This window comes from Trifolium pratense, linkage group LG5, assembly GCF_020283565.1.
Source record: "Trifolium pratense cultivar HEN17-A07 linkage group LG5, ARS_RC_1.1, whole genome shotgun sequence".
Taxonomy (NCBI): Eukaryota; Viridiplantae; Streptophyta; class Magnoliopsida; order Fabales; family Fabaceae; genus Trifolium; species Trifolium pratense.
This window is the reverse complement of record NC_060063.1, coordinates 52983554-53005355: the sequence shown is the minus strand read 5'-3', so window position 1 is coordinate 53005355 and position 21802 is coordinate 52983554. Positions and strand designations below refer to the sequence as shown.

The following is a 21802-nucleotide window of genomic DNA, read 5'->3' as shown; positions in this document are numbered from 1 at the left end:
TTTCATTTGCAAATATTCTTGAGAAAGACTATGATTCTAATTTTATATTTGTGCATGCATCTTTGTTCGATTGTTGAGATAAGAAGAAAAAAATTCTACTGTGAGATGGACGTAAGATTCCAGACTAAGATTTCAAGCTCATATGTACCACATTTTCCAAATATCATCAATTGATGCAAAATTGAATTCAAAAAATTGAATATCCAAACAATGGAACGGAATTTGTGTTACATTCCGTTCCGCTCCATTCCGTTCTGTACCATCAATCCAAACATAGTGTAAGAATCTCTTGCAGTTTTAGAGGTTGTTCCACTAAAACCTTAGCATATTCTTGCAACCAACAAGACCCTTAGCATATTCTTCTTTGATGGTTTTTATGTGTCGATTCACTAAAACCTTAATAGAAGAATTTAAGATGTATGTTGATTCTTTTTTCTTTTCCATAAACCAATATTTCTCTATGCGCAACTGCAGAGATTAATTCATCGATTTTTATAGTGACAAACTCTCCCTAAGAGTTTTAACGTTGTTGCATGCCCAAGTCAAGAATCTGAACTCAGAACTTTATTTAAGCTAGAAAACACACGTCATTTCATCTAATCACTTTTGACTTTTTAGTAGTAGCAATTTGATTTTCCGGACATCATTGTATTTATAATTTAGAATGTATTATTTAAACAATAAAATATGGTTGTAATAAGTACACCGATTAATTAGTAGTAGGGCTGGGCACAACCGACCCAATCCGATTGAAACCGTTCGGCCCAAACCGAAAGAGAGTATTCGAGTCGGTTTCTATGGAACCGTGGGTTGGAATTGTGTAAACCGTGGATATTAAGGCATTAAATGGGTGGTTTACGGTTGGAAGCTTTCGACCCATTGCAAACCGAAATCGAACCGTTATTAATTTATTATTATTAATTATTATCAAGCATATAGCTACTAATAGCATAATCATTTGAAAAAATAAGTAATTAAAAATTTAGACCAAAGATTTGGACAAGATATTTGGATAAAAAAAATAGAAAATAATGGGCTAACAATATGGCTAAATTTAAAGCCTAAAAATTGGGGGAAAAAGTTTGAACAAAAAATGACACAAGTAACTTGCAATTGTATTTGGCCAATTTTAATTAAAAATTTGAGAAAAACAATATTTTTAAAAAATGGTTTAAACCGTTGAACCGAATCGAAACCGAGTCAACCCGAGAAATCATAAACCGACCAAACCGAGTATTTAATTGGTTCGCTATGGTTATGTATATGTCACCCATTGGTTTGACTGGTTCTAGGGTTTGAGCCCAAAATCAAACCGAACCGATGCCCGGCCCTAATTAGTAGACTGAATAATTTAATAAGCAATCAAGTGATAAATAACACTACATAATAATTCAATATTAATCCATGCATATATATCTCTCATGGTATATAATATATATAAAGGACACTCTTAACCAACAAGAATAAATGGTTATACATATATGTTCTAGTTCTAGTTATTAAGTTATATATATGTTCTAGTATCCATGATTTGGTGAAGATTTATATTTGTATGAATTAGCCCAAAATATATAATGAGCAAAATTAAGTCCACTAAGCACACACATCAACCAATAAAACCTCTCAAGATGATAATGATTCAAGTTTTCACCCAGCAGCCAAGGTGTTTGTCCAAATGCCCCAGTGACCTTATTAATAACAGAAACAAGAACAGTGCTAAGAAAATATCCCATAGCCAATGAAGTCCATGAAAGTGCTGTTGCTAAAGACCTCATACTCCATGGTGCTTCAGTGAAGAAAAACTCCATCATGCCAGCCAATGTAAAAAGATCAGCTGAACCTAAAAACATATATTGTAAAGCCACCCACAAGAATGTTATTGGAAGTGGTTTTGTTGAATCTAATAAACCAAATTTTGAAGCTGTTTTTTTCCTTTTTGTTTCGACTAATGCTGCAACAGCCATAGCTACAATTGATAGGAATAGCCCTATTCCTATTCTTTGTAGATGTGTTATTCCCATTTCAGTTTTGGTTATTTTTCTAGCAAATGGAACAATGACATGGTTGTAGAGTGGTGCAAGGATCATGATGAAGAGGACAGGGAATACAGGTAGTGATGCTGGAGGGACTTTGAATGAACCGAGCATTGTGTTCATTGTCGATGATTGTTGAACTGAAAATGTTGATAATTGAGCTAAACAACAGTTTAGCATTATGGTTGACATGAATATGGGAAGGATTTTTAATACAATTTTCACATCTTCTACTTCTTTTACTGTGCATTTTAATTTTGAATGAACTGGTTCAATTACTGATTTGTTAAGGCATTTTAGGCTTTGTGATATTGGTGTTTGATCTATCATTATTTCCTTCCTAGTGTTGGTGTGTTCTCCATCTCCTATTTCGGCTGTATAGGATGGAGTTATTGGCATGCTGGTTATAGCGTTGGTTGGTGAATTTTTGGATTTGTAGTTGTTGCAAATTGCCGCCACAAGAACCTGTCATCAAATTTACAGCAGTATGGTTAGCCTCTTTGACTAGTCATTTTGTCATATTTTTTGAGTGAATAGGCAAACTAGACGTTGGAATTGTAAGAGTGGGTTAAAATAATCTTTGATTTATGCAAATTGACAAATACATTCCTGAAGCTGTAAAGTGTTGGTTAAAATAGTCCATCTGATAACTTTCGTTGTTAGAACTATGAGGTAGCACGTTAATTGAATATGCAACCTCTTCATGTTGATCCCACGTCAGTGACATCACTAGAGACTTTTTACCTATAAAATTTAGGTTTCTTATGGACTAATTTCCCAGTAATTAATCCATATGTGATTGTAATTACTCAGACAAATTTGTTCCCAAGATGACATAAATTTCAAAGGTAAAGTAGTCTCTAGTGAGCTTAAGTTAATCTGGGATCAACATGCATTGTGACCTGTTTATTTAATGTGTCACATCATAACCTCTAATGACAAAAGTTAACAGAGGGACCATTTTGAATGATATTTTACAAAATTAGGGAGACATTTGCCAATTCGCAAAAATGAGAGACTATTTGACTAATGCTTACAATTTTGAGGAACTATTTGTCTATTCACTCTACATTTTTAGTAGCTGCTAGTTGCTTAAAACATGGACGAGGGTTTCATGCATTCAGTCAATCACGAAGTCACTCATATGGACTATTGGATGGCTCACGTTTCAACTTTGTATTTTGGATCTGATTTATGAAAGTTGAAACGTGAGCTATCCAACTTTGATATGATCGTCAATATTGCATGCCTACCCTCAAATGCTTAATTGAATTCCCGGCACTTAGAGGAATCATGCATTCATGCAGTCACCCAATTAAGTCGTTGGATGAAAATCAAATGATTTGGATATAAACTCCAACAAACCTACTTTTAAACATAACTCGAAACACAATTCAAATGATCTTCATCCAACGACCGAACTTTCGACTGCATCAATTCATGACTGCAGGGAATCCATTTCTGTCAAATGCGTTCTTCCCTGACTGCAGGGAATCAGGGTCCACTAAAGTATACCTTGAACATAGGTGTGATAGGGCTTCCAGCTGGAACCTTGGTTCTATACTTGTGTGAACCAAGAAGAAAAACTGGAATGGAGAGCAATATTGATGCAGTTGATACACCTAAACCCCATTGCCATCCCTTATTGTCTTCAATCCAAACCACAAAAGTAACTGCAAACAATGCACCACATGACAAGCTGAAGACAAAGTAATTAAAAAACTCAGACCTTTTCTTCCTTCCTTCTGTAGTAGTTTCATCAAACTGCTCAGCACCATGAGGAGGAAGTGAACCTTTTATTCCACCTACTCCAAGTGCTACCATATAGAGTCCTGCAAATAACATGGCTTCTTTTCCACCTTGAATTGTCTGGCACAAACTGTTGGTGCTTCCCATAACACATTTTGGTGGTTTGAGTGGTGGTATGTGAGCTTGTATTGTAAGCATTAGTAGACCCTGTTGATCTCAGACTCAACTTAATTATTATCTTCATAAGGTTATGGAAATTTTATATTATTCAGTTCTTCCAATATTGTTCTTCAATTATTTGACAACTTAATTGAACTAATCTCAATGTATTTGATAAACCTATGTTCGCTTTCTTTGATTACTTATTAATTTGATTTGACATGAATTAAAGTGCGTTCCTGTTTGTATTAGGTTATTTGAACTTGTCTACTTACATAAGCATTTATGATATTATTTGAGAAAGTGAAGGGAAATATATCTTATGACATGTTTGTAAGTGTTTTCAAGTTATTGAAAAAAAAAAAAACTCCTGAATAGCTTATGCAAATAATTTATCGCTGATATTAAAATAGTTTGACTTTATTTTATCTTTTGTTATAAGCTCTTAATTAAGTTTTTTATCCAGACATGGCATAAGCTAGTTAGAATAGGTTGTCTATCTTTTTTTCATTGTTTTATAAACAAGACTATTGATATAATAACACAGAGAGAACTGAGTTTTTTTCCCATTATATATTTATGGACTAGGATCGCCTGTTGTCCAATATTTACGTTGTTTCACGCAGTAATAAATTTAGGCGTGTTCATTTGATATCGAACAGTCTAGATCACTCACACAACAAAACAATTTGGACTATCTATCAGATCGGACGGTTCAAAGCTGTAACTGCGTCACACACGCAATTACCGGAGGAAATTTATGACCAGATTTCAAATCAAAATGGTCATGCTTCTTTTGTCTTTTCTTCTATTCTGTCCTTTTTCTTTGGGTCAATGAATTGAAAGAGGCTCCTATCTAACGGGGCTTGCACTATTGACTATAGTACTTTCTGGATGTCAACCAAAATCTTGAACATGTGGTTGTCACACGCATCTTTATTGCTTCATTCTTCTAGAATTTACCCTCTTCAACATATTCCACAGCTGATTCCTCTTTACTATATTGTAATTAATAATTACCTACCTAAAAGCACAATCTATATGAGTAATATTATGTACAAATTTTTCCATATTTTTATTTGTCATGTGTCTGATATACAATCCAGTATTCTGTATTCTGATGAATTTGAAAGTCTTGAAGTATTTTCCTGCAAAGCTAATATATTAACTTCAAATAACAAATGGAAAATTATAGAAGCTTAAATAGGATAAAAACTTACCATGAATTCTATTGCAGCACTTATAAGGTAGATTGAAAAAGTAGTGAAAAAAGCATCAGCAAGAAATCCACCAAGAATAGCAAGTAGGAAAGCCGTTCCCATGAAGTTGGTGACAATGTTGGCAGAGTTTGAAGGTGAAAAGTGCATAAACTTAGAAAGGTATAAAACAAGATTGCTTGCATTTGCAATATATGCTAGGTTCTCCAATACTTCCACAGCTGTGTAAAAAGTATAGAATATGTTATGTATATGCATCCTCAAAGTATAGAATATAATTCACCTAATGATTTTAAAAGTGAAAACAAAGTATTAATGTGATTGATTGTACTAACCCAAAACAAAGGAGGCAGCAAGCATTCCACCATGATGTCCTTTGATGGCAGGTTTGTTCCTCCAATCTACATAGCCTTCCCAAACTTGCACCTGAGCTTCTTCCTAGAAAAAGTTTTCTTTTTGGTGTTAAAATTTACTACATGAAATTAATACAACTAATACTATAATCAAATAGACAAGGAGTGGAAATTATATATATAGTAAAGTTTTACCATATCTTTGTGTTTGATTTGGTTAGGGGAGGGATTTTGTGATGGTGGTAGCAGAATATACTTAGTTTGATAAAGAACACTTTCTATTATGTTGGAACTCAAGTGGTATGCAGAATTGCATTTATAGATGGGGAAATGGAATTTCTGATAGAAGAGGAAAGGTCTAGACTAATCATTCACTCTAATGAATCTTTTTACATTTTATTAAGGTTGATGTTGACTGTTTCTACTGTTACCTCACTCTTTTGATTTCTTGTTTTTGTTTCAATCCTTGATTAGAGCAAGGAGGTGTACCTGGTGATCATTGATGTTCCCTTGGTTAATACTCCTTCCAGTCCTAATTATAAGAAAAGATTCACCTTTTAGATACATTGAATGTTTAATGTATCTTATCTATATTATATTTTAGATACATCAAACTTTAAATGTATGTAAAAAATAATTTTTTTCTTATAATTAAGACTAAAGGGAGTATATGGGCAGCATATTGTAAGGACCTAAGAAGATGAGGCGAATCTGGCTAATCTAAAAGACCGGTAAGTGGAAGAAACTCGTAACTTAAGATTTACGTTGAACATTTTTATCTATTCAACATTAGACTTGTTAACATCCACAATAGTTTTCAATTTTCACTCTATTGTCAGTTATTTGATTTCCACTTTAGCACTTCACTCACTTATTAGTATTCACTATTCAGTGGAGTATTTTAATTCAACTTATAAATAGTCATTTTTGTGGCCTAACTCTCATCGAAAAATCAACATATGACAGGAGTCTAACCCAAAAAAATTAGTCTACTAAGTAGGAGAGTCTCATGACTTAATTGTATGTCACATTGAACATTTTATCTACTCAACATGGAACTCCTAACATATGTCTTTATTGTAAATTATATAATTAAAACCAACAATGAATTAGTCCAAGCGGTAAAGATTTTAGGTCCCATAAGCATGTGGTTGGGGTGTTCGATTTCTGACTCCAATAGTGAAAACATCGTACCTATATAATAGTAACACAAAAAGAAAAAAAATTATATAATTAAGAACTCAATTTTGAAAACATTTTCTTTTTTCACTTTTATTAGTCGCAATTTCATTTTCTTTTAGAAAGAAAATCAATTTATTAATGCCATTCAAAAAAAAAAATCAACTTACTAGTCTCACCATCCGTTTGTGGGGTTCAATTTAAATTCAAAGTGTTTTTCTCTATATGGATTAGTCCACCGAAATTGGCACAAATAGAAATCGAACATGAAACCTAAAGATAAAGAGGAGCACACTCCAAAGTCTCAAGTCCAACACTACTAAACTCTATATGGACCAGGGGCGGATCCAGTGTGCAACCAGGGGGTGCACCTGCACACCCTGAAATTTGAACAATTGCACCTAATACCCTATGTTATTTCTACTTTGCACCCTCTGACATTTTACATTTGCACTCTGCACCCAAACTCGGACGCGTGTGCGGTCCAGATTTCCCCAATTTTATGAACTCTATCTTCTTGTTTTAAAGGACCGATGCATATTATTAATATTATATAAAAAAAGGGCAGATGCATGATGATCAAAAAGCAGGATTGACACATGTACAGAGCAGAACCACTGCAGTCAATCTGTTTTCATAGTTTCTTTTTACAATACTTTGTATTTTTTATTTTATTAATTCAAAATCTCTTCAAATTTTTTTAAAGGTTTTAAATCAGTTTGGCTAAAACAAGAAGATATCTTACCATAGCCAAAATTCCGTCAATAAAAAATGTTACCATAGCCAAACACTACATGTTTTCTATATATCAAGCAAAAGAACAAGTGACGTGTACACGTGAGACTCAGTTAAATACTCAAAAATGAATAATTTTATTGTGGATGCTTTTACTTGCCAATATACTACTACTTCAAAAAATAAAAAATAAGTGGATATAGCACTACTGTTTTATAAAACGTTTCTAAAAATAAGTGGATATAGCACTACTTATTTATTTTTTAGAAGGAATATTTTAGCAAAATGCATATTTAGAGCAAATATTAATTACCATCTTTTTCAAGAGGTATTCTTGATTGGGCACAAGCCTAAAGTATTTATATTTAGGCGTACACACTAAAAAATATAAAAAATTAATAAGAATGATAATAAAGTGATGATAAATGATGTGACTAATTTATTTAATATTTAAATTATTTCAATCATATGTTTGCCCAAATATTTTTTATTTGGGTTTTTGTCTATATTAAAATTCCTCCTTTTTTAAAAAAAATTTACACTTACTAATATACTCCTTATACATAAATTTAAAAAATTTGTATTATATATCCTACTTATAATAATTATTAATTAAAATTAAAAATTTTGCACCCCCTGAATCAGGGTCCTGGATCCGCCACTGATATGGACAATATATTATAAAGGTTACAACAAATGGAAATCTTACAGTGATTTTAATCAATCCAATATATAGTTTTTTAAAAAATAAATCACTAGTTTTTGACACTGATAATGTGCAGTGTGTATGCCAAAGAATGGATGATATGCCATGGATGGCATTGCAAGCTAGACAAATTTAAAAAGCAAGTGGCCAAATATTAGAATTGACAAAAAGTCATAATTGTGTTTCTGTGACGGTTGGGTTGAGCCTGAAGGAAAAATTGAAAAGAACCTTTTCTCAAGTATGGCCTACAAGGTCAACCCCACCACTCATAGCCCAGAAACACCCATTCCTTCCACATATGGTGGTCAGTGGTTATAAAGGCCACTACGTCCTTAGGTTATACTCCCTCCGGTCCTATATCAAAAATTTTACTTTTTAGATTTATAGAATGATTGATGTATTTAGTCTAAAAAATCGACCAGATACATCAATCATTCTATGAATCTAAAAAACAAAAGTTTTCTTATATAAGGGATTAGAGGAATTTTTTTTTTATCAAGTAATTTAATTGCTAGACATTAACCTCTTAAGATGAATAAGTGAGAGATATTGAATTCGAACTATAAAATACGATATCTCTTGAGTTATATGATCTATTGGTGTCTTCAAAGTTCAAACAACTAAAATATTAATGAATTTTTTGAAACATCAATACACAAGGTAGACAAAATGCACTAGTATTTCATAATTGTATTTTGTATTCTTGGTACATCTTGTGTCTTGGGTAGTTTTCATTAATAAATTTCTTTGCTTTATTAAAAAAAAAAAAGGACAAATGCAGTATACTATCTAATATCTAACTTCATTAATATATGTAAAATTGTTTAAAGAAACTTATAATCATGAACAATCTTCTGTATTTGATCTTTCTTGAAGAATAGAACCAAGGGGACCATTTTTATTAAAAATACAAGCCTCAGGTAATTTTCAATCTAAAATAATGTTTACAATTGGGTACGTAAAATTGATGGTGACAAATATTGTAGCTATCTAATCAGGCCATGTGAATATAATTTTGTTTTGTTTCATAGAAATTTCCTAAGAAGAGCTTTCAAGTTGAAGGGGACTTAAATTTTCATCTATTGATATATTGCCAATATTGGGTCATATTAAACAGTAGTGTAGTACATATTCACTGTTTCAATATATGTAATGTATGGTATTCCTTGCATGTTAAGACTTAGGAATATATATATATTTTTGGACCACATGTGAGTCTCTCTATTAACCTTGATCATAAAAAAAATGTGGGGTTTAGATCGGAATCGGAATAGTAATCATGTGATGGATGAATGTTTGTCGATCTCAGATTAGTTGGGTGGCTATAGTATAGGATCTAGCATTCCAACGGCCTCATACTTACTTTTCTACTTACCCAACTATATTTATTGGTGTACTATGTAATTGTTTCTTCTATGTTGAGTGAGTTGTGTACAAGTTCCATTTAATAAATAAATAAAAAAGTTGGAATTAAGGTTGCTAAACATTAACTTTGAGACTTAAATATCTTGGATAAGAAAATATAAAGGAGTTTTAAAAATATCACATACAAGGGTCGAACTTTTAACATGTTGCTTGCCGTTAGTGTTGACTTGAGATTTTAGAATATGTTCTTTTTAATGTCTCATGTTTGAATCCTTCTTATATTAACAATTTCTTGTGTTTGGTCAGTCATACAAAACTTTACTCTAACTTCCATCGGAGTTAGTCGTTTTTTAGACTGAATACTGAGTTAAACTCTGCCACGTTTTGACGCAAGAATGCGGGTATGAGTTGTGTTTCTATGTTTTGTTTTACATGCAGACGTTCGAATATTCGTTGATTATTTGTTGATAGCATGTTATTACTATAGTTGAAGTCTACCTTGGCATATTTGTTGCAATTTTCCATTTGTGTGTGTTTTAACAATACTTTATACTTGTGGATGATGATTAGCTGACGTAACAAAAAGAATTACTGTAAGGGCCCGTTTGGTGCGCAGGATAGCATAGTGACAGGATAAGATATAAAACAGGATAATGATAGGATAGGATAACAGCAGGATAACAGTTATGCTCAGTTATCATATCCTGTGTTTGGTGCACACAAGATAACAAACATGATAACTATAATATTTTGTTTTTAATACATACTTTCTCATAATAATATGATAAGATATATAACATATTTAATTGACAAAATTACTCTTGTAAAACAATTGTTATTTTTTAAAAATTATTTTGTAATACTTTGAATTTTATAAATAAAAATATAAATAAGTAATCAAATAACTTTATATAATTTAAAATAAAATCATGAGAAAATAATCAAGTTTAATTTTTTATATGAATCATGATCAAATAAATAACTCAATAATATATACATGTTAGATAAGCCAAATAAATATATGATATATCTCATACGTAAATAATAAAACTACTATTGCAAAAGAATTATATTTAATTTTTTATAAAATTTAAATTAATATCCCTATTTGTCAATTTTTTAATAATCATTTTACTTTAAAATATTGTAATTTTAGTAAAATTTTGATTTTTTAAAATATATAAATTACAAATTTACCCCTGTGAAAAAATCACATATATATTTAAAAATTAATTATTTAATTATTTATATTTTATTAATTTTATTTTATGTATTTTAAAATATATTTTATAAAATAAATCAGTAATTTTTTTTTCTTATCCTATCCTGCTGGTAACCCAGCTCAAATTCAGGATAAGAATTATAACTAGAGAGACAAAATAGGATAAGCTTCAGGATTAACTTATCATATCCTGCTGTATCACCAAACACTGGATTGTGACAGGATATGATACAGTTATCCTATCCTGTCTCTTATCATGTGCACCAAACGGGTCCTAAAATATTGCAATTTGGTAACCAAACATTTATTGCATATTTTCGTATAAGATATTGATAGGAGAATGGATCCCTAGGTTAAATTTCCACATAACATAGGATGAATGTGATCTCATGCATACAAAAATGGATTATGGGTCACTTTTTATCACATTCGTAATCGTGGGTCGATCACTTATTTATTTATTGATGATAAATATGTAAAACGATTTAATTTAGGAACTAATGTAAAATAGTAATGCATTTTTTCAAACAAATTATTTTTCATTGATTATAATGTATGAGTCACAATAAAATATATATACTAATACTACTCACTATGTTTTGAAATAGTGCGGTCCAATGAAAGTGTTTGTTGGAGGTTTAACACATGTAGTTCATTTTTCTAAATAATTTGAGACTTAACTCATACTTGCCACAACAATCATAATTTAGTTTCATTGTGTCCAAAAGTAACAAGCATAGCCAAAGAAAATAGGAAATTCTCATATGCATATGCATTGCTCAGATACACCATTCAACTCTTCAAGAAGATAGGTTAAGAAATATTTTCAGTGTTGACCTTTTATTTTCACCTTTGTTTGAGTCATTTCAATATATTAACTATTAGATGGGTATTAATTTAACCAAGAAATTAACTTCAAGTGGTTAATAAGCTCTCCTTAAGATGAATCATTTGGGAGACTCCGAGTTTGATTCATAATGGAAAATAATTTTTTGTCAAGTTTTACTTACCTCGCAGCCGGATTTTGAATTACCGGGATCTCCTTAACCAAAGGGTTAAAAAAAAAAAACTATTAAGTAGGGATTTTCAATCTACGGTTGTGAAATTTTGTAAGTAGCACATCCATAATAGATTGTGACTAAGATGACTAACTAGGGGTTGGGTCTTGAAGACAATTTTCCATTTCCATTATTATTATTACAAAGACCACGTTAGTTGGTTTGAAAAATTATGTTTTGTATAAAAACAGCAATGAACATTACTTTTGAGGACCATAACATCTTAATTATCTACTACTTTTTTTGGTTGGAACACATCCTAGTGCTTTCTATTTCTACCGTTCGTTGATGGAAGCATCTACATCTAGGACCAGAGAAATTGTGACGTGAATTGAAGTGAACTACATCATTCATGGAAAGTGCACCATAACAAACATCACATCTCTTTCAAATGAATTTCAACTTATCTCTAAGCTGTACTATGTATGTGTAATTAAGACTCCAATGTGTGTGATCTTTGTCAAAATATTTGCAATTGGTCACTGAAATAAGATCCTTACATTAGTGGCGACAAACTCATGTGCAGGTATATAAAGTATTAAGAGCATATAAAATTCAATGTTAATTATTTGCTACCTTCATCTATATTAAAAATAGTTGTAGCAACTAAATTTACAAAGAAAATAGTCTATCGTCCATTTGTTGAAACTGAACTAAAATTACATCATTACTAATTGTTCTAAAAACATATATTGCAATTGCCACATATTTCACTTATCTTGTTACTTAGTTGACTCTTCACATATTTCATAGATGAGAAAACACGTTTAACACTTGCAATTGCCATATCCGACAAGCATAACCAGAGCTAACTTTAGAAGCTTGTACACTGCATCAAAGATAGTGCACTTGTTTGTTTTCACAACCTTTGCATAAAGGTATGAAATTCCTTTCAACTTTGCATTTGCATTTTCAATGAATCCTCCTAATGTTATAAATTAACAATAATGCAATTACTAGTCTTCATAAAAATATTAATGTTTCAATTTCAATGTGTCAAAATCAAAAACCACATAAATTCTACAAGGAATCACTTCTAATTTCAAAGAAAACTAATGAAATTACCTTTGGTGTCGACAACAAACGACAAACGGAGAACAACAAGCGAGAAGAGGAGAGTCAGTGAGGTGTCCGACATTGAGGTAACACCGAAGGAAGACGAAAGGAAAAACGAAATGTGTAAAGTGTTTTTGTTGACGGACAATTTATCTCTATTCACTCTACAAAACGACATGATTTTCATATTTATTTATTTTTTAAAAAAATAAAATAAAATTGAGTTGTCCATGGTGCCAATACCCTCAAAAACCTATATGTTTGTTTGGTATACAACGAAATTACATAATATATAGATATAGATGTTTGGTTTTGGTGTTGTTTTTTTTTTTAAAAAAAAATGTTATAATTTAGCTCTAACGACATAAGTTAAAAGATTGATTATATTGGCTCTCATTTTGTAATCCATAAACTATTTTTTTTTTTTTTTTTTTTGATAAGCATCCATAAACTATTTTAACATATGCTCATAATTTCAGTACTAATTTACTTTCTTTTTTTTTTCTTTTTTTTTTGACAACTTCAGTACTAATTTACTTATTCACTCCAATGAGGAGAAAAAACTAAGAAAATCCAAAGAAGACCAAATATGCTAGATCTATGACTCACTAACTATTACATTGTTATGCAAAACTCAAATGGACATATACATACTCATGACATGAAGACATGTTAACAAAGTTATCCATTCCTTAATTATCTAGAATGGCTCATACACTACTAATTAGTTTTTGTGTATTTCCCAATAGATTTATAATGAAATGAAGTGAATAAAACAAAGGGAAAGAGAGTATTGGAAATAAAGGGGGTATATTTTTTTAATTAAAAAAATGGGGGTATAGTTAGTAAACTCGTTTTTGTTTGGCGATATAATGTGAATGTACTGGGCCATGGCCCATTGTGATTTTTTTTTTTTTGACGAACGGCACATTGTGATTTTAAGAAGCAACAAAATTGCAAAACTTGGATATGACTCAAAGGCCATTTCATTTCATCCCTCCACCCTTAACTTCTCGCACCCCCAAGAACCCGAAAAAACACTTTTAAAATCTGAACTTTAAACTTCGAACACGTTTTTTTTACCCTTTGTATTATGGTTTTTTTTTTTAGAATGGCAAATTATTAGTATGTTAATTTATGAGAAAGTGACATAACCTTTTATGCAGAGTATTTTATAGACGGTAAAAGAAAATGTGAGAAGGAGATAAAAATGAAATAAGAAATTCGGCTTGTTTACTGATTCATGTGTTGATATACAGTACTACTATTTTATAAGAAATTCACATGTTCAAAAATGAAATAAGACTATATAAAAATCTTCTTCAGCTCATGCAAAAGGGGATAATAAAAATATATGGAAAAAGTTTTTGTATACGATGAATCTCATTTTAGTGCATATTATAAAGTTATACTTATACTAAACCAAAGAGTAAGTGTACCTACGAAAAATTAAATTAAATTAAATTTTGTTTTATGCAGAGAGGAGGGCCTAAGTCCCCATATTTTAATCTTACTCTTTTTTTTTCTCCTTGCAAAAAATTTCGATTTATAGAAACCGAAGTTTTTTTTTGCCTTGAAAACAAATTTCGGTTTATAAAAACCGAAATTTATTCTGAATTTGTAATAGAAAAAATTCGGTTTCTGTGAACCGAAATTTTTTGCAAGGGCAAAATTGAATATTAGAGGTATAAAAAAATCACGGGATCGGGAAAGAAAACATCTTATAATATTAAACCTGTAGAAAATAGAAATGGAGATCACATCACAAGTGTTGAAACTTCAGAGCTTTGAATGAATGAATGTGAGCCAATCTGGCTTATTTGGTGGGTTGGAGCTATTTTTAAATTATTATTATTATTCCAATATTTTATTAAATAAATTTAATTTCTACTTTCTATGTTATCATTTTATCAACTAAAGTGAGTCAATTCCCTTAACCACAATCCTTAATTGGTCGAGTACTTGAGTTAGATATATAATTCTTTTATTTCATATCAAGATGTGGTGAGCCAATACATATTTGACATTTGAGCTATTCTTCACTTTATTAATTATATCTAAATAGTTAGTTGGATGTCATTGACATTTTTTCCTTTCAAATTTACCTTAAAAAGAAAATTAGTTATATCTAAAAAAATATGTAAATTAATTATATCTAAAAAAATATGTAAATTAAAATGCATTTCATTTTTTTTAAAAAAAAATATAAACAGGACAAGAAAATTAGTGAAGAGAGTTTTATTATATTTAAATTGCTAAAAAAAAGTTTTATATTTAAAAGACTTAAATGCATTTCTGCTCTCAAATTTTACTATTGCTTGATTTTGGTCTTTCGAGTTTTAACCTCTAAATTTTACAATTGCCCGATTCTCCTTCCAAGTTTCAAATGCTCGATTTTGACCTCCTAAATTTACCCCCTTTTTTATATTAGCTAGTCCACTGTTGATATTTTGAATAAAAACTGCGCGTTTTAAAACAAAAAAGGTTTTTAAAATAAAGAAAAATTTGTTTTAAAAATAAAAAATGTTTATAAACCACAACAATTCGTTATGTATGAATGATGAGATTCCATTGATATGAGCCAATGATTCTATTTTCTCCGACGGATCAGAACTTCGTCTCGACTCAAATCCTACGAAGCTGAGAGGTTGACGGTGGTTCTGCAAGTGCACAGAATCGCTACCAAGTAATAAAGTGATAAGTTTATCGTTCTCCACAGGGATTGTGTCAAAGTTACTAGTTTCGCATAGGAATGTAGATTGTTGTCTTCACTTTGTTTGTTTGAAAGGTATCTTTGCGGGTAATAGTAAATTACAGGAAAATAAAGACTGAAATTAAATGACAGAAAAAGTAAATATAGTGTGTGTGTGACCACACGAGATGATTAAGTGTGGTCGGGTCCCTCCCTTACTCATGCTTGTTGGTTATTCCTTTTTTTCCCTCTATCAGGAATTAGACTGTTGAAAATAGGTTAGAAGCAATATCATTACCTATTTCTATTACAAACTGTACAGAGTCTAGTTAGTGGTTACCCTTACTCTATTTAAGTTTCATCGCCCCAGGTTCCACTTTTTTGTTAAAAATGTTGGTATCATTACCTTAGTAATGTGTCATAAGCCGTCACGTGTGCCTCTAACTAGTTATAACTCTGTCGGGTAGAAATTATCATGCGTTCTAATCCTATACTAAGACCTCAGATACTGAATTTAATGGTCTCATGTTGGCCTAAGATACAATCCTTCGTTCAGGATTACTAGCTTCGTTTCCTATGCGATATTCACTAGGTCCTTAGATTTTATTCTAAAATGTGATCAATATTAAAATAAATATAAAATCGGACAATAAAAGAGTTTGCAATCAGAAAGCAATTGAATTTATACCCAAATTGTACAAAACCAAGCATTCGTAAGGGAGTTCCTCGACTCCACCTAACCTAGGAAAAATAAATTACAAAGACAGAAAGAAAAGAACTTTGTTGGCCTTAGAGTTCCTTGGTCTTCTTGCCTCCTCTTTAGAGTTCTCCTAACTCTTGAATATTTTGGAATTTCATGGGATGAATAATAGTGAAGGAAGGAGACTCTATTTATAGTTTTTCAGCTGAGTTTGAGTTTTTTCTGCGCGTCCATTGCACCTATCGTGGCCACGATGGCGTGTATTTTCGCCTCATCGTGGCCACGATGGATCATATCGTGGTATGATGGAAGATTTCTTCAGGATTTTCTCCGTGCTTTTCAAGTCATCATCGTGCCACGATGACAACCCACCGTGGTACGATGGAATAGATTTGTTGCAGATTTTCTTCAATTTAAACCGCCTTCTCATCGCGCCACGCTGGACTTCATCGTAGGTACGATGGCTTGCGTTGTTTATTACGTTTTTGCCTTTTTTTGCTGTTTTTTCCTCTTTTCTTGCTTCTGGGCCAAGTAACTTCACTTGTCCAAGTATTTGCTTGCTTTATTAGGTTATCCCCTTACGTTCCCACGCCAAAGTAAAGTAAGATAGTCTTGCCTTGCTCAGGTTTACAAGCGGTTTGATTGTCTTATTGTTGGATTCTCTGGAAGTAAAGAAACAATATGATTTTTGCTCATAAATATTCTTCCGTGAAGATGTTGTTTGACAAGGTGAAAAGATTATCGTGATGGTGGTTGAAGTATAGAAAGAAAAGTTTTCATTATGATTTGAATATGTGGTGGTTAAATCTATTGTCTTGTCTAGAATGTGGATGAGTTTTTGAATGTTAATGTTTTTGTATTTTTTGTAGTCCTTATCAACTTTTTAAATTTTTTTTTAGTTAAGCACATTTTGTGCTTAATTTTATTTTAATATATAGCATATTTTTTTGGCTTCTTAAGAAAAAACAGCTTTGCCTTTTTTTTAATTATTAAAAAAACATTTTTTATAATTTTTTTCATAAAAAAATATTTTATTTATTTTAAAAACATTTTTTTTTGTTTTTAAAACATTTTTTATTTAATTTATATAAACAACATGGCAATATCAGCATCCTTGTCTCACATTGCAACCAACTTTGAAGAGTGGAGAAAGCTGTAATTTCCATATATTTTCGGCATTTACAATAAGAACAAATTTTGAGTTAAAAAACAATTGATATATAAATTGAAAAGATGTTATACCATCTGGTCGAAAGCAACATAACACACATTGAATCTAGACAAGAAAGATGAACAAGATATAAATAAAAAATAAAATATTAATGAATAAATCTCAAACTTTGCTAATTAAGAGGCATCTGCCGACTAGATTCTCTATAGATGAAAGGGGAAATATATTAGGTGGTTTAATGGTTTCGTTGAATTTGGTAGGGAGGAGCACGATTTGATTTCCTGCAACTGTGATCAGAAGTGGCTGAAACCACTTAATGACATAACTGACCCTCGAAGCAGATTAGACGGTCCAGTGGAGTGGATCGGATACTGCTCGCGAAAAAAAAAAAGAAAAGATGTGTGTGACGTCTTCATACACTCCTACAAACAATTGATCATGTGGTAAACAAAGGATATTCACCAACAAACCCATCTTACCTGGTCTACACAACACTTGAAGTCAACTATCATCACATATTCACATGAGATTACTAATCAATCTCTAAGTATAAGATCAATTGTTTAAATTATGGAAATAAGAAAAGTTAATAGTAATAATATTAATATTTTGATGATAAAGTTGTGTAACACGTTTCACCTAAGATTATTTTTTATGATAAAAAATTTATGTTGAATTATGGAGATTTATCATTGTTACGTTAGATTTTAAGATTTATAGAAAGTTGACATAGATATTTATATGTATTTGTTAATGAAGTTGTTATGCTGATAATTTGATTAAACTTGTACCAAAGAAGAAAAAAAAATGATTAAACTCAAATTTTAGTGGAATATGATTGAACTCTTTATCAAATGAACTAACTATATTAAATGATTATTGACTACTAATGAGAATTGAGTCGGATGCAATGAGTAAATCTCTCACAATTTATGAATTAATGTTCGAATCTCGGTTGAGAAATATGTTTTATTTTGTATTCGATACTACGTACCTAAATATAATCACCTTTAGTGGAAGTCTGGAAGGTGATATGAAGTGAACCAGATAAGAATAACCGAACTATTATGTAAATGTCATTTCCTCCGAAGTGAAGGTGGTACTTGCAACTTGCAATCACCCCGAAAAGATCTTTAATAGATTATTGGACCTTTAAAATTTTAATAAGTTATACGTTTGGTCCAATTCAAAATAAGTTAATTTTTAAAAACAAAAAAAAAATGATTACTAAATTAATCCATAATCATTAATTTCATTTTAATTTATTATATCACAAATTTTATGCACCAATTTATCCTACCTTTGTTAATAAAAAATGAAAATAGTGATACTGTAATCAAATTATATTTAAAAAAACCTTTCTTACATACTAATCACGTGGTCTCATCTACCATTTACATGAGAAGAGACAAAAGAAAAAAAAATCAGAAGCCAAGGGTTGGTGAGAAAAATTAAACCAAATCAAGTAAATCATGAATTATTACACAATAATAATAATAATAATAATAATTAACAAAAAGGACATGAAAGTAAGTACACACTTTCTTCCAATCCAAAAGAGTTAATATAAACCCAACACACTTCATTTTTTCTCAGAAAAAAAAAAATCAAAAATCAAAAGAGAAAGAAAAGATAGCCACTGGTTCTGTCTCTGTCTCTGTTCATCTCTTGTTTGCTTCTAAATTTGTTCCATTGAAACTTTAAATCGTGTCTCCCTTTGTTGTCTTCTTTTGATCGGAGTGAGATGGGTATACCCTGTCGTTGTTCTCACACTTCTCAATCTCACATCACTGAAATCATCATTACAAGCTTCTTTCGCCATAAGTCTTAGATTTTCATTCATAATTCTACCTACCTAGCTACTTCGTAGCTATTTAGTAGCATGTTAACATAAAAACAAACAAATATACTTTGTTGAATTTAGCTTTTGTGATAATATATATCTATTTATGGCGGGTGGAAGAGTTTTCACAAATGCTCCTGCAAATAATATTTCAAATATGAATATGTTGTTTCACAATCAACAACAAATTCCTCGTGCAAACAACACTTCTCAACAACCTCTTGATTCTCTTTTCCTTTCTTCTTCTTCTTCCGTTCCTTTCTTCGGTTAGTTATCTTTTTATCGCGATTCTTGGTATTATAAAAGTTATATTAAGATATGATCATATAGGCTTTGCAGTTATAAAGACATCAGAAACTCTGATGTCTTCATTAAGATCGCGGTTGTGGATCTTTATTTAAAACTTTGACTAGTTTCAAGATTTTAAATAGACTGATGCATCGCGATCTTTGATATTACAAAAAATTGTTGTTAGATAAGGTCATATCAACTATTTCGATCGCAAAGATATCAAAAACTCTGAAGACATAGTTTAGATCGTAGTCGCGGACTTTTATTTAAAAAGTTGACTAGTTTATTTATGGAGTTTTGAATTTTGATAGATAGTGATGATATTTTTTTTTTTTAATAGGTTCAAGATCTATGGTGAGTTTTGAAGATGTTCAAGGAGGGAAAAGGTGCAATAGGTCTTTCTTCACCGGATTTGACCTCGATGAAAATGGAGACGATGAGATGGATGAGTACTTTCATCAATCGGAGAAGAAGCGGCGTCTCTCGGTGGATCAAGTTCAATTTCTTGAGAAAAGCTTTGAAGTTGAGAACAAGCTTGAACCAGATAGGAAAATCAAGATAGCTAAAGACCTTGGTTTGCAGCCACGACAAGTTGCTATTTGGTTTCAGAACCGCCGTGCAAGGTGGAAGACCAAACAGCTTGAGAAGGATTATGAAACTCTTAATGATAGCTATGAGTCTCTTAAAACTGATTATGATAACATCCTCAAGGAGAAAGAGAGATTACAAGCTGAGGTAAATTAATCAAATTATATTTAGCTCGAATTCAATTATGTTGAATTAACTACATTTCATATTAATAAGGTCTTAAATCGCGGTCACAATTAAGACGTAGTAAACAAATTATCAAATTACACATATTTTTTTATCTCGCTATTACTTTGTGATAAGACAATTCAGATTGCACAATAGTAAAGTCAAATTAAAACAATCTCAACCGTTAAATTTTATATTAGACGGTTGATATCAAAATTTATGTGACATAAAAAACTCTTGAAGTTGTGGTTCATATAAAATTTTGTACAACTTAGATAACATGTGGTTTTTTTTTTGGTGTTTCAATATAGGTGGCAAGCCTAAGTGAAAAGGTACTTGCAAAAGAGAAATTACAAGAGGGAAAATTCAAACAAGGTGAAAGTGAAACAAAAGAATTACTGCAAAAACCACTAATGAATTCAGTTTCTGATGAGGGTGAAGGATCCAAATTGTCAATTGTTGAAACTTGTAATAATAATAATAATAACAAAATTGAAGATATTAGTTCAGCAAGGAGTGACATATTGGATTGTGACAGCCCACGTTACACGGATGGAGTGTTGGAGACATGTGATTCATCTTATGTATTTGAACATGAATATCAATCTGATCTATCATCACAAGATGAAGAAGACAATTTATTGCCTCCTTATAACATCTTTACAAAACTTGAAGATGTTAATTACTCCGACCCGCCACACGGTTCGTCTAGTTTTGGATTTCAAGAGGAAGATCATCATACTCTTTGGCCGTGGTCTAACTACTAGCTATATGGATCGATGTACGGTGAATTTGACAGAATCACATTGAACTGCCTTAACTTTGCAAACCCGACCGTGATACAAGATATATTGGATCCATATATATATTTCCTTTTTTCTTTTCTTTTTTCTTGTAATATGCATATATATGTATGTTTTGATTATGTTTAGTATTTACTCTTTTTGTGAAGACTTTAAAAGTGAGTAAGATAGTTGTGTTGTGTGCTTAATAAAGTCAGAGCAATGGCAAGTTGGCTCCATTACATTTCATACTCGAAATGGTTGAGAAATGTCGGCTTTTGTACCACATTTTGTTGCATTGTAAATTAATGAAATTTCGGTTCTAATGTATTTAAAAAAGAATTAATGTCTTCTGGTTGAGAATGTTGATCTTGATTAAATTCACAAAGAAGTTCAAATAGGAAACTAAATGAGTAAAACAAGATGTTTGGTACTTATGAAGATGGTTGCGCGGTGAAAGGTTTGTCTCACACGTTTGTGGGTTGATATGCTTGAGTTACCAATCTCGTCGGAAATAAGTTTTAAGTTTTAAAATCATTTATCAAAATTTTATAATAATCAAGCAATTTTAGGATTAATAGGTATTTACCTCCCGCAATATGGGTGAGTTTTAATTTACCCCCTATAATATTTTTTTTTGCGATTTTCCTCTTGTAATATGAAGATTTCCTTTTTTATTTTTTATTACATAGAGGGCAAAAGCCCATTAACCCCTGATGCTACATTAAGGAGTCT

General features: G+C 31.1%; 2 protein-coding genes across 2 annotated transcripts; one reads left to right on the top strand and one right to left on the bottom strand.

The window, feature by feature from the left end:
* Window positions 1-1367: 1367 nt before the first annotated feature.
* LOC123887015 (protein NRT1/ PTR FAMILY 4.6-like) lies at window positions 1368-5814 on the bottom strand. Its single transcript, XM_045936287.1, has 5 exons — window positions 5707-5814; window positions 5494-5596; window positions 5162-5379; window positions 3549-3989; window positions 1368-2498 (listed from the first exon to the last, which is right to left on the bottom strand). Exons 1-5 carry the CDS (start codon window positions 5707-5709, stop codon window positions 1518-1520), a joined length of 1746 nt encoding a protein of 581 aa, XP_045792243.1. The 5' UTR covers window positions 5710-5814; the 3' UTR covers window positions 1368-1517.
* Window positions 5815-18918: 13104 nt separating this feature from the next.
* On the top strand, window positions 18919-21419 carry LOC123883147 (homeobox-leucine zipper protein HAT5-like). The gene is made up of 3 exons (XM_045931874.1): window positions 18919-19504; window positions 19870-20264; window positions 20597-21419. The coding sequence occupies exons 1-3, from the start codon at window positions 19345-19347 to the stop codon at window positions 21050-21052; spliced, it is 1011 nt and encodes a 336-aa protein (XP_045787830.1). The 5' UTR covers window positions 18919-19344; the 3' UTR covers window positions 21053-21419.
* Window positions 21420-21802: the final 383 nt, after the last annotated feature.

Excerpts from the sequence above, each read along its gene's own strand:
- LOC123887015 (XM_045936287.1), bottom strand. Across the intron at positions 3,990-5,161 it reads GTGCTGCAATAGAATTCATG|GGTCTACTAATGCTTACAAT; the intron begins GTAAGTTTTTAT and ends TGAGATCAACAG. Across the intron at positions 2,499-3,548 it reads CTATCACACCTATGTTCAAG|GTTCTTGTGGCGGCAATTTG; the intron begins GTATACTTTAGT and ends ATTTGATGACAG.
- LOC123883147 (XM_045931874.1), top strand. The coding sequence starts at position 19,345 with ATGGCGGGTGGAAGAGTTTTCACAAATGCTCCTGCAAATAATATTTCA. Across the intron at positions 19,505-19,869 it reads TTCTTCCGTTCCTTTCTTCG|GTTCAAGATCTATGGTGAGT; the intron begins GTTAGTTATCTT and ends TTTTTTTAATAG. Across the intron at positions 20,265-20,596 it reads AAGAGAGATTACAAGCTGAG|GTGGCAAGCCTAAGTGAAAA; the intron begins GTAAATTAATCA and ends GTTTCAATATAG.